We start from the raw sequence: 14,477 nt of genomic DNA, 5'->3' as shown, positions 1-14,477 counted from the left end.
TCATAGAACTTAAAAGAATTAACATGAACTATAGTATATATTTGCCTTCTTTTAACAGTGAAATATACACAAAACTAAATATGCGTCATATAATGTAAAAGAAATGTGATATTCAGTTTACTGAATTCTTATTAAAACTGGTAAGATATACATGTATATATATTTTGTATTGAATAAACCGTTTAATAAATTAAACATAATTCAATTTCACAATATTATTTATGTAAAACGCAAGAAAATCTCGAATATTTTTCCGCCATTCCCTATTGAAACATAAGTACAGAAGAACTTAGTATCAAAATTGAAGCACATACAGACAAATAATATATAGATTCCGAATGCAGAACTAAAAATGATTCCACTAATATCATAGCAGGCAGATCGAATAGCTAGAAAGGCACATATAAGCTTTGGATTGTAAAATTTAAATCAAAAGCTGCAGATAACTAATGACCTTAATGAGGGTATGTATTATACGTATGAGAGAGTGTATTATATAGTATAGAAATTGGTGCTATATTTTCGTTTCATATTGTTGCACAGCAATTCTGGTAAAGATCGTTAGAAGTTTATCGCAAGATCTTTTTAAAATCGACCGGAAACCGTTTGTAAGATTTTAGCTATTCTGGTGCAAGGCTTTCGAAAAAAGTTTTATCATTTGTAATTTGTAATAAATAACAGTAATAAATAATTTGGTAACATAAAGCTTAAATTTAATTCTACAAATAAGTTCTTTACATATTTTTATATGTTAATTTTAAATTCAAATTATTCATATCAAATATTTTTTATGGTTTTTTATGAATATCGTTTAATCAGTATGTTTACTCAAAAAGTGTTCACTCCGTAACTTTTGTCTTTTTTGACTAGAAATAGTTAAATTTAAATTTCAAAGTTATGATAATTTGAACAATAGACCTTAAATAAAGGAATCTGTGAAAAAACAGTGCCAGTGGACGGTGTTAATCAGTTTTTTTGTAATATAAAAAATTTTTGTTAATCAAATTAAATTTTAAGTTTGCAAAGAAATAATAAAACCAACACAAAAAAATCAAAATTAAGTTTTGCTCAAACAGCTGATAGAGACAGCATATGATCGAAAGTAAGAAATTATATTTGTAGTGTTGCCACAGTGTAACTTTCAAGAATTAAATTTAAACACATAAACAAATATTACATATTTATTTTTTCAACTATTTTACTAAAAGTAAAATAAAACAAACTTATATAAAAATAAATAAAAATAAATAAATTTACTTATTTATAAATTTGTAACAAGTGTATGAGTAATAGTGCTACACGGCGGCACTCTCAAATCAGTGAAAATGGCCTAAACAGCTATGTAATGCTTACTTCAGACGACATTAAAATAAATAACCATCCAACAGCCAAACATCCAAACAAAACAATGTCCGAAGCAAATATAGCAAAAATAGCTAGTGAAATTGCCACAGCCAATAAAACCAATAAAATGAAACTAAATAATAACTCATCACAATCGCTAGGAAATGATCAACCTACGAACTCGATGCAGTCCCTTAAGATTAATGAGCTTGAAGACAGCATTAAACATCTTACAGAAAAGATCAAGTCATTAGAAAAAGGTTGCGAATCTCTACTAAGAGAAAATGAAAAGCTTAAAGCTGAAAAAAATATATAGTTTCTGTTCATATGATTAATTTGTGTGCTTGTTTTGTGAACGAGACGTAAGAAGTTGCGAGTGTCATTTTTTGTGTTTGTATTTGTAAACTTTGGTTCTTTTGGTTTAAATGCATAGCGAGGAAATGGCGTTCAATGGTTGTCAGCTACGGCGAAGAGTTGTTCGTTTTGAGGTTCTAGACAACCCTGACGCTGATAATCAGGAAGAAACATCAGAACATGCGGAATTAATTAAAGAAAGTAAAATTCCTAAACCACCACCAATATTTGTAGCGGGTGTTGGTAACATTCAACCATTGCGGGCACTGCTAAATGATGTGGCTCCAAATGAGTTTGTACTCAAAATTTTAGGTAATAATGAAGTCAAAATACAGCCCAACACAGCGGATATCTACTCAAAAGTTACCAAAGCTCTTGCAGAAAAGCAGACGGAATTTCATACTTACAAACTAAAGCAAGATAGAAGCTTTAATGTAGTGTTGAGGGGCCTACATCCATCAATACCTATTGAATTTAGGCCATGAAGTAGTCAATATCAGTAACATTCGACATCGTGTTACAAAAAAACCACTTCCTCTGTTTTTCGTTGGACTAAAGCCCTCAGACAAGGTGAAAACAATTTACAACTGTACTGACTTGCTGCACACAAAAATTTCCATTGAAGCGCCTAAAAAGAAGCGCGAATTGCCGCAATGCACTCGGTGCCAACGATGTGGTCATACAAAACATTTTTGTAATCGTATGCCACGCTGTGTTAAATGCCCTGAAAACCACTTATCCTTAGATTGTCCTCGCAAATCCTCGTAATGATGTATGGTGTGTTCTTTGTGAAGGTAATCACCCGGCTAACTATATGGGGTGCACAGTTTACAAACAACTCCAGAAAAAAGCGTTTCCAGCCCTACGTAGAAAAATAACAACTGATACAGAAAGGCAACAGAACACCAAATTGAATGTAACAAGCCAAACGTATGCAAATGTTGTTAAATCTAACAATATAAACACTCAAGAGCACGTAAACTCAGCTCAGCAAAACGATTTTCCTGAGCTTAAATCAATGCTCAAAACGGTTATGGAACAAATGAGCTCTATGCTCAACCTCCTAACCGCATTTGTCGCTAATACATCCAAATAATGAGTAGTCTAAATATAGCTATTTGGAACGCTAACGGGCTGACCCAACACATTTGCGAAATTAAGACTTTTCTTCTTGACAAAAACATTGATGTTATGCTTATTAGTGAAACTCACTTTACATCAAGAAGTTATCTGAGGCTTCCATATTACACAATGTACAACGCAAACCATCCTTCTGGTAACGCCCGTGGTGGCGCAGCAATAATCATAAAAAATAATATTGACCACTCATTTCTCACCAATCATAATGAAGACTATCTACAATCAACATATCAGTACGAGATATATATGGTGAAATAACTATTGCCTCTATATACTGTCCACCTAATCAACCAATTAAAAGTCATCAATTCGCAAATTATTTCAAAACGCTCGGGCCCAATTTCGTAGCAGCAGGTGACTTTAACGCCAAGCATACTCATTGGGGCTCAAGATTAATAACACCCAGAGGACGCGAGCTATTAAAAACGATACAAGAAAGCAACCTATTTCACCTTTCTACTGGCGAACCCACTTACTGGCCGACAGATCTAAATAAAACACCAGATGTCATTGACTTTTGCATTTGTAAGGGTGTACCCATAAATAATCTAACCTTGCGGTCGTCGTTAGATCTTTCGTCTGACCACTCTCCTCTTCTGTTAGAAATTCATTCGAATATCGTTTTAAAAACTCCAGAACTTAGACTTCACAACAAAAGAACTGATTGGGCTATTTTCCGTAGTTACATTAGCGAACACCTCTCGACACATATTCCTCTTAAAACTAATCATGACATTGAAGCCGCAGTAGAACAATTCAACAAAATTGTACAAAAGGCAGCTTGGTCTGCAACTCCGTCTACACAGAATTGTAGGACTGTACATCTAGACAAGGATATCAAAGAACAACTACTTGAAAAACGTAAATTACGTAGGGTTTGGCAGATGACGAGAGATCCTAACGATAAGAGGCGCCTGAATGTAGCCACTAAAAAACTCAAAATAAATCTAGAGGCAAGAAAAAATGCAAGCATTGCAACTTACTTAGCAAGCTTGTCTCCCTCTGAGGCCACTGAGTACTCCTTGTGGAAAGCCACACGCATACTTAATGCACCAACATCGCATATACCACCAATAAAGATGAGTAATGGGCAATGGGCTAAAACTGATGCTGATAAAGCGAAAACTTTTGCAGTGCATCTTGGTAAAGTCTTTCAGCCACGCTGCTCAAAAAATAATCTGAAAGACTCTGAAGTTGAAGCTTTTCTTCACACACCGCATCAATTAGACTTTCCTATTCCTAGGTCTTTGACTCGTGAATTAAAGTGGGTCATAAAAAACAAAATTAAAACCAGAAAAGCTCCAGGATATGATCTGATAACCGGAAAGGTGCTACATGAGCTACCAGATGTGGGTTTTAAATTCATAAACCAATTGTTCAATGCAATTTGCACCTGTGAACACTACCCAGCTCAATGGAAAGTCGCTCAAATTATATTAATTCCAAAACCCGGAAAGCCCGTCGAACTTGCAACATCTTACAGACCGATCAGCTTACTTCCTGTGTTGTCAAAAGTATTTGAGAGAGTATTCCTAAAACGTCTAAAGCCAGTTATCGAAAATAGATGTCTGATTCCCAACCACCAATTCGGGTTTCGCGAACATCACTCTACCATTGAACAAGTAAATAGAGTATACAACTTTGCAAGACTTGCATTGGAAAATAAAGAATACTGCACAGCAGCCTTTATCGACATAACACAAGCATTCAATAAAGTATGGCACACTGGACTTCTCTACAAATTAAAGTTACAACTCCCGCATAGCTACTTCTCCGTCTTAAAATCATATATACTAGATCGGCACTTTATGGTTAAAATGAATAGCTGTCACACTGAACTTTTTCAAATAGAGGCTGGAGTTCCCCAAGGAAGTGTGTTGGGTCCTACTCTATATACTCTGTTCACAGCAGATCTCCCACTCAGGGCTAAAACATACACTGCAACATTTGCGGATGATACTGTAGTGATGGCGAAACACGCAGATCCTGTAGTAGCTTCACAACTTTTGCAAAGTAATCTGAACGATGTCAACGCATGGCTAGACATTTGGCACATTGAAGCTAACGATAACAAATCAGTTCAAACTACTTTTACACTCCGCCACGGTACCTGCCCTTCCGTTAGACTGAATGGCCGTGAATTGCCGCAAGCTGAAAACGCCAAATATCTAGGTGTACATTTTGATCGCCGTCTAAATTGGCGTCACCACATCTTTACAAAACGGAAGCAGTTAGGACTAAAGCTACGCTCACTTTACTGGCTACTTAATCCCAAATCCAAATTATCGCTACAAAATAAAATACTTTTATACAAGGTCGTCTTAAAGCCAATCTGGACGTACGGTATACCCATCTGGGGTATAGCAGCGAAGTCAAACCTAGATATGATTCAGAGGTTTCAATCAAAAATACTACGTATCTGCGCCAACGCCCCATGGTTTATCCCGAATAACGTCCTACATCATGATCTTGGCATCCCTACTGTGTACGAGTCAATACAGCAGATAAGCAGCAACTATCACTCACGACTGGTAGTTCATCCTAACCCCCTTGCCGCAGGCCTAACGAGGGATGCTTTTAACATTCGTAGATTAATACGCTATGCAACTTCGGATTTGCCGAGCAGATTCTAAAAATTGTAATTCTTCATAAGGCGGTGATTACCACTGGGTAGTCCCGTACATGCCAATCTTATATTGTTATTGCCATAAGTAGTACTTATTATTCATGAATAGAATAGATTGTATTTAATAAAATGAAGTTTAAAAAAAAAAAAAAAAAAATTTGTAATTTGTGATAGAAAGTTTTTTTGTTCTATTTCTTATATGGTGAAATCAAAAACAGCTGCTAATCGTCACTGAAAGCCGTAAGAGGCATATTCCATTATTATAATTATTTATACATAAATAATTATTTCCTGAATTAAGCGCTGACTTGAAGAAAGTAACAACAGCTATTGCTGCTTATTTTTTTAAATAAATGATAATGAATGTATTATATTGTACTGCTATTTGCCGCAGTATTGTGAACTATTTCCGTTGCTCCGAACGAAGTCATTTGGAAGCATGAATTAAATATGCGAATGGACTTCAGGAACAGATTTGAATCTTCATGCGTGCCAATGAGCAAGCCGTGCAATGGTTCTGGTAGTCTATCAATTTCTGGTAGTTGCACTTTTTCTGATGCGCAACACAACCTGTCTGATTCTTAATAAGGGCATTCTTTGTCCATAGAACCAATCATCACTTTAGGATGTCGAACGCAAAACGAAAGAAACGAAGTGGATGTAAATGCTCGATGTACTTGTTGGCGTAGTTATATAAAATAATAAAAAAAATGTTTTCTTTTTCAAATATATAAAAAAAAATTTATATCAAAAAATTAAAAAAATTTGCAGTATTGTCCTATTATATTGGATACTTGTGTGATTTATATGGAGACGATTTTCTGTTTTACATTCTTATGTTTTTTGACTTTTGATGCTTCGACACGAAAGGACAATCAGTAAAGTGAATTTTTTTGTTTTTATGTTCACAACATTTTATTTCTTTTTGGATAATGAGGAAATAGAGTGAAAAGGGATCACGTACTTATAATTGTTGCTATATTTTCGATTTATATTGTTGATTTCCCTCACAAATATGAATTTACTATCGCTTGAAAAAGTAATATATACCCATATTTGAATATTTCTGGACATATCAAGGAAAACTTGACAAAATTGTGGACCTCCAGAGTGTGCTATCATGTTTCGATTTAACTGAAGTTTATTAATGTTTGAAAAGTACTTAGCGTCTACATTATATATAAATATAACTCCATAATATAAATAACTCCCTGAGGTGAATATTTGCCAGTTATTTCGATTTTAAATTTTATATTTTTATGTTTTCTTGAGAAGAATGCATTATTTCCTTTCTTGTATTGCACTCCATTTGCTGTCTTCTTTTATGGTCCACGATCTAAGTACAGATCCAGAAGCATACAATTTAACGATTTGATGTTCATAACACATATTACTCTTGCAAATCATATCTTAAGTATTTGTATAGTTTCTTCGACAGGTTTCATAAATATGTATGCCTTTATATTCAATATGCATGGATTTCTCATTAACTCTTTCTGAAAAAAAATAACTTGCATTTTGCATATTTCGAAGAAAGTATCTGTCGGCTAATTAAAGATGTTCCAAACAAAACAGAGTCATAGGTTTTTGTAATTAAAACATCTGTCATATTTGAAGATGTTGGTAAGAGCTCAGTCATTGTTTCAAAACAATTGTCGCAAAATATGTTCAACTTTTTTTGTAACTTCAAGTACCAATACCCTGCAAAATAACGAATTGCGTTATCACTTATTGGGTTATCGAATTTTTCATTAATACTAACATTTTTTAATGGATCTACTTCGGATTCAGCAATATTAGTGTGCGAACTTCAGGAGCATATCTTTTATTAGAATCTTTGTATTGTCTGGTATTTAGAATACCGCATTCCAATCTAAATCAAAATACTGATTACACTCGTAAATGTTTGGATTACTTTCGTTAACATTTCGAGATCTTACTAATGAGACAAAACTTTCAACTTGATCTTGATTAAATTTTCAGAGATATATATAATACACCTCATTATGGAATGTGAAAATATTTGATAAAATTAGCAGAATTGTTCCATCCCATTAAAGCAATATATACTTTTGATTTAGTAGATTTCACCTAGGAAATGTAGGCCTCATTTCTAATAAAAATTGAATATTTTTATTGCCGCTTTCCTTTAATGGAAATTTTCCATTCTAATGTCTAATAAGCAGTCCATTTTTTGCAGCAACCAGTGGTTGACTTAGACGATGTTGTTATTCGTCTTTGAACTTATTGAAATATAAGAAAGTCTCAATACCAGCAGCAATATGGCTTATTATTTTTACAACAGCCGAACGCTTAACAAACCTTAGTTGCGCCTTGTCGATCCATATTATATAAGTTCTCAACGACCTGCTTAGAAATAATTCCATCTGGAGTAGCGATCAAAAGTCGACCACGAAAAGTCTTAAAAAGCTGTAACACATAATATTACGTCGAGTAAGTTTTTTCTTTGCAGCGAAATGTCGGCTTAAATTGAGAAAATCCAAGAATATTAAACAATCTATGATTAATAAGACCTTTAATCCAATGAGCTCCGAAATGTCTGTACATTTAAATAATTATTTTCTTAAGTCTTTTTTCTGCATTTTTTATGGACAAGCCACAGAATATAAAACCTATTTAAAGTTTCCACTTAAACTTCTTACCATAAAAAGCAGAATAGTCTTTGCTAAGTATGCTTTTCTTTCACCATTTGCACAGTTGGTAACCCGTCTATACGTTTCTGCAATTCATTACATATCAAAGCTTTTTGAACAAACAACTTATCAAAAATCCACTTTTAAATGAAAGACGTTTTCATAAATTTTTATTTTTATGAATTAAGTAACATTTCGATTTTTATAACAACCAAATTTATATTAATTTCATATTAATTTTTTTCAGGTATTTAATTTCCATTAGTAGTTTCGAAGCTCACTCATATGACATGTTTGAACTTTGCCTTTTACCTAATCTCTCAAGAACAGTCGCTGCTTTGTTAAGACCATTTATATATCTACCTTTTCACTTATCTGTATTCTCCCATAAGTATAAGACTTAAGATACTGCAGAGTTAAAAAATATAGCAAGTGATACCCCTCTTCCTTCTTTGGGGGCACTGTAAAAAAAGTCGACGTTGCGTTGCTTTTAAAAAGTAGCTTCTATTTTCTTCGTGTAACCTCTGCCTCCACAGACAATCTGCCTGCTGAGGTATTTAAAACTAATCCCCTAGTGCTAGCTGACACACTCCAACCTCTCTTTGTACAAAACTAGAATACTGAAGCTGTACCCCAAGAGTGAAATGATAGTCTGATTATCAAGATTCCTAAGAAGGGTGATAGAGGGACTGCAACAATTGACAAGGGATCTCGTTCATCTCTGTCGCTTACAAAATATTTAACAAAATTCTTTCAAACCACATTCTCGACCCAATCGACTGCCAACTCCGACAACAGCAAGCGGGTTTTAACCCTAATATATTTACCATGTGTTCAAATTTGAACATGTGTCTGCGCGCTAATTACCTAAGTAACATATTCAGTTATTTGGGTATTAAATATTTTAGCATTTTATTTAATATTTTAGTATTTTATTTTATATTTTAGTAAATTAAATTAATTTCTAACAAAGGTTTTTCAAAGCCTTAAAATATTTTTGTTACCAAGGTTCTTTTAGACATTAAAATATAAAATGTAATAACAGGGACTAGTTAATATAACTAAAGAAAAAGGAAGTAAGGACGTGTGTTTTTAGTTGTAGTTTCTTGCACACCATGTGATGATATTTATCTTATAGAATAATATGATAATTATAGAATAATAATTAATAATACTTTTCGATTTTACTGAATAGCTGAAACTCCAGTTTACATAAATCATCAAGGAAAATATTAAAAAAACACAAAAAATGGAAAATATAACTGACATAGTCAACATTGGTAAGTGTTTATATACTAGAATAAGTAATAATATGTTTTACTCAAATATATTTGCATTAGTTTATTAATTTACCCACGTATCAATAAGTTTTATCAAATTAAAAATATATGGCCTTATACATAAAAAGTTATAGTAGGTTTGTAATACATTTTATCAAAAACGTTATTCATAAATGTTATTTAACAATGTTATAAAGTATTTATAAAACTCTATTCATAAACGTTTAATAAAGTTAAAATGCTGTTATAAAATGTCAAAATTTATAATAGGTTCATACCTTCTATAACCAGTGAACGAAAATAAACAGTACAGTATCGTAGTGTACTGCTCATGTCCGAAACACATCAAAAAATTTTTAAAGTTTGTGTCCGCGAACACAAACTTTATTTTTAGAGTTTGTGTACTTTTAAAGAAGGTAGTGCTCATTATAACGATCTTTTTACGAAGGTACTGCTCATTTTAGTTATCTTTTGCCGATATTTTGCACAAATTTGTTATTCTTTTTTTCACCTGTTTTATATTTCATGGAAATGACTGATCTTTCTGGATAGAAATTAACTGAAGATTTTACCTAACACAAACAAGATGCACTTTGCATAGTCATTCGCGTCCCCCTCACTTGTTTACTTTTTCTATTTAAAAATCTTGCGTTTTTTATCAATTATTAGTTTGTCAAAGACATTATTTAGGTAATAAAATAATATGAGGCAACATTTTTCTGTCAAAATAATTGAAAATATATATTTAGCTTTCTACCTGCCTTTTATATTTACTTAGGAAAAATTTGCATATTAACTGACATGTATTGTTACAATAAAATCTATATATTCCTACGCAATAATCCAAATAAATAAACAGAAATTCTTAAAAAATTTTTATATTTTTTACCGAATTATATAAACAATTTTAAAATTTTGTTTTTTGCTTTTATTGGCATTATAAATATAATACAAATCATCCAACCGCAATAAAATATTTAATATATGTAATTCATTCCCTAATATTAAATATGCATCAATAAATGCATACACAATATCTTTATTTAAAAACACAAACAAAATACATGCAATACAAATGCAAACAAAATTTTTTCTTCTTCTTATGCAAACGAACCAACAACAATGCACATTAAAAACGTGTCCAAATCGTTTTGTTCGACAAACTCTAAAAAACCACTACCTTAGGAAAATGATCACTAAAAAGTACACTACCTTCGGCAAAAGATAACTAAAATGAGCACTACCTTCGTGAAAAGATCGTTATAATGAGCACTACCTTCGTGAAAAGTACAAAAACTCTAAAAATTGTTGAATTGTTTCGGACTTTTTTTAATGTACTACCTTCGTGAAAAGATCGTTATAATGAGCACTACCTTCGTGAAAAGTACAAAAACTCTAAAAATTGTTGAATTGTTTCGGACTTTTTTTAATGTACTGTTCGTTTAGTGTTTTTTAACAAAGATGACAAACAGTACACTATGTTTTGTACTTTGGTGTTTGTTTTCGTTCACTGTCTATAACAGCATTTTAAGCAAAATTTTTGGTTGTGTAGTAATTTTTATTGGCTCGTTACAATTAAATATGGATCCTATAAGCAAAATTATTGTGCAGGTTTTTTAAATGGAATAACCAATACATTTAACTGTTGATCATTTTTAGTCGAGCAAACCGGGCATACCACATAGTGACATAGTGAACGATGCGTTAGGCAAAATCAAAAACTTTATCATTTTTGTCATTATTATCTTTTTTTATCACCATTATTAGAACCATATGTTTAATCAATTATCGAATTAAACTACTTTTAGAATTAACGACAAATGTTTTTGTATATTCTACTTTTAGTCATTTTTTAATGGTATATATATAACACTACTGAAATTCTCACTTATGAACTAACTCAAAAATATCTATAAATCAGAAAACTAAATTCTAGTTTAATGTACTCCCTTCAATAGTTAACAAACCTATAAATAAATTATAATTCTAATATTATGAATAAAAATATCCAAAAGTTTTAAAACTATTTTAGTAACATGCAAGATCTTATTATTTTATACAGCATTTAACAATCCTAACATGAAAAAGAGCTCAATTGTACTGTTCATCGATTTTCATACCCTCTGTACCAGTGGCTTCCAAACGGAGGTCCGCGAGATCGTTAAAAATAGTCTGTAAATCAAATGTAATACAAATGGGTACATATCTTTGTCTACTGAGACCTCACGTTTTAGAAAATGAGCACAAAAAATCCAATATATATCGCAAAACGCGATATCTTCAACACGCCAAATGTGCCCTCTGACTTTTTTGCTTCAATACTTAATCATTTTTTGTACTAGAGCACAACTATTTTTCCTTAATTTAAACTGGCAGTTGTTCTTATTTCATATTGTTCCTTATAGTGCTGTAGAAAGGTTCATTCTTAATAGTTATGTAATTAACATTTGTTTTATAGTTATCAAAGGTTTATAAAATGTTTATGAATAAGGTACATTATAATGCCATTATAAAGTTAAAATACATTTTAACTAAAATGTATTTAAAAAGCATTTTAAGAAATTTTTATGAAGTAGGCCGATAATATTTAAACAAATAAAAATATTCGCTTTAGCTTAGTCGATACATTGATATCCTTCACACAGACAGTCAGATGTCAAATCGATTTACTATCATTTAACAGTACTTTGAATAAATGTCAGATAAAGTTTTCTAAATGTTAATGATTCCTAAACAGAGTGGAAAAAAGTCTGGGACTTTATAAACTATAAATATTATTCGTACAGGTTTCCGAAGAGCAGAAGAAAATATACCGATTGTTTTATAATCTATTTACTGTTAATATAAAAACCAGTATCTCAGTATTTACGCCAATCACCAGAAATTGGTTTTGAATTCAAACAAGCTAACTTTGAATGGACTTTGAATGGTCTTTGAATGGACTTATTGATACCATAGCATTTTTTCTTCAATTCTTTACTCTTTACTCTTGATAAAGTGTTTTAGCGTATTAAGAGAGCTTATTATTAGTTGTAATGCACTTTATTACTCAGTTTTGTGCTGTATACATCACGTCGCTCACCATTTTCCCAAGCAAAAGTTGAAATTCACACACACGCAGAGGACGATTTTTATTTCTTCTTTCCAGTCATCTCCCTGCGAAATCAAAGTAAGTCAGATATTATTAGAGACCGTTGTAGTCAGGTTGATTTTTATGTTTGATTTTTTAAGTACAGAGGTGTTTACACTGTAAGCAAATAAAGGATTCCAACTCTTAGGTGTACAAAGAGTTATTGGAAACACTAATGCTTCTTTATGTTAGCATTCACATATTTTCAGATTAACTTTTCCTTATTTTCAAGAATTTTGTACTTGTACGATGTATAGGATTTTAAATTTTTTCGAAATTACGACTGTAGTTTCAATTGAATAGAAACCGAACTATTAAATTTAATAGTTATTTATCCAGATGTCTGTTTAGGTCGCCACATCGGATTCGTTACTACTTAGTTGTTCAATTAACATGCACTAACTCTTTTTGAACGTCTTCATTTCTAGTCCATAGTGTCGACTTTTCCATCAGTAGGATTGAATTTTTTTTCAAAGCACTGGCACTAATACTTCTTTCATATTAGTGAAGAAATGCATAGATTTGATGCAAAATATGAAGACTTACCTATGTGTTTCAACATTACAGTACAGTACAGTATGCCGTTGCCAAAGTCTTCTAGCTTTTCTTTTCCGTTTTAATAATACCTCTATCGTTTTTGTCACACCCATTTTTTAGGTTGTTTTTTCAATTCTTATCGAATCTACTTCAGCACCCATTGAGATTACTTTAGAAAATTGATTAACACAATTATTAATTTCATTATTCACTTTGAACTAAGCATGTTGTGGTATATGACTAGAAACATATTTACGAAATTTTAACCAGTTTACATATTTCGTCAGACTTTGCGTTTGGATAGTTCTATTCTGTTGACATTGTACCGTTATTATTTTTGGTGAGTGGTCTGATGACTGTTCAACTGATGGAAATGCGGTGATTGTTGATAGTTTAATAGTTTTGCTTAGACCAAAGTCAATAAGGTCTGGGACTTTTTGTCGATCAGAAGGCCTGTCAAGTGAGTTGCCTGTCCAGTTAAAATGACATCGAGATCTTCACTTTTCACAACTGCTAGAAATATCCGTCTTCTTGGTGTTATTAGTCTTGAACCTTAGAATGAAATTTATAACTGAGTCTTTTAAAATAGTTTTGGAAGTCTTGAACTTTTATATTGTAGTTGGGTGGACAATATATTGCAGCTATTACGACTTTTTCTCCGTATTCATCAAATCGGATATATAAGTGAAAATAATTTTGTAATTAAATAATTAATAACTGAAATTTATTTAATTAAGTCTTCAACAAAGCTAAAGACAATTTTTTTTTTTTTATTTTATAATTTTAGTTTGAATGGAAATAATTTGTAATTAAATTTGCTGTTATGTTAAAATAAAACTTGTATTATTAAAAGATTTTTTTGCATGTATTATTTTGTGTTTAACATCAATTCATACTATAAAATTTTAATATTTACCTAAACATTTTCCTACTGTATAGATCAGACATATCAACAACCTATTCAATCTTCAACGAATGTATCACACGAAACTGCAATTCGGAATGTGCTTGAGAATGCATTTAACTCGCAGACCGAAGCTTATAATGATGAAAAGGAGCGTATTAAAGTTATTATTATTGAAGAAATTACAGAGCGCAAGTCCAACTTACTTCAAGTTAAAAATTGTATAGAGAGGGAATATGAGAAATCTCTCAGTTCCATTGATAATGCATATATCGAACAAAAATACATGAAATACTGCACAGAGCTTTGGATGGAAAAAGTAACAGCCCTAGTACAAGCAACAACTGAGTGTAATGATACCAAACTAATTCAAACAATATTAAGTTCAATAGATAAAATTAAAACGTTAAGTGACATTCCTGAATCATTCAAGCAACTTGAATATTATAAAAATTTAGTAGATCATTATCATTTCATAAGTGAAAACAAGAAAAAAAATCTTATAAGT

The 14,477-nt window shown here is 31.7% G+C and overlaps 1 protein-coding gene across 1 annotated transcript in view; it reads left to right on the top strand.

Annotated features, from left to right (window-relative positions):
* Nucleotides 1–17: 17 nt before the first annotated feature.
* LOC119676187 (integrator complex subunit 11 homolog) overlaps nt 18–14,477 on the top strand; it is a 16,287-nt gene continuing 1,827 nt past the window's right edge. Inside the window, exons 1-3 of the mRNA XM_038087420.1 lie at nt 18–140; nt 9,314–9,398; nt 14,005–14,475. Coding sequence (XP_037943348.1) covers nt 9,368–9,398; nt 14,005–14,475 — 502 coding nt within the window. The 5' untranslated portion in view covers nt 18–140; nt 9,314–9,367. The remainder of the gene's footprint in view (nt 141–9,313; nt 9,399–14,004; nt 14,476–14,477) is intronic.

This window comes from Teleopsis dalmanni, chromosome 2 (genome assembly GCF_002237135.1).
Source record: "Teleopsis dalmanni isolate 2A chromosome 2, ASM223713v2, whole genome shotgun sequence".
Classification (NCBI taxonomy): Eukaryota; Metazoa; Arthropoda; class Insecta; order Diptera; family Diopsidae; genus Teleopsis; species Teleopsis dalmanni.
Note: the sequence above shows the minus strand (reverse complement) of the source record. Positions and strands in the feature narration are given on the sequence as shown.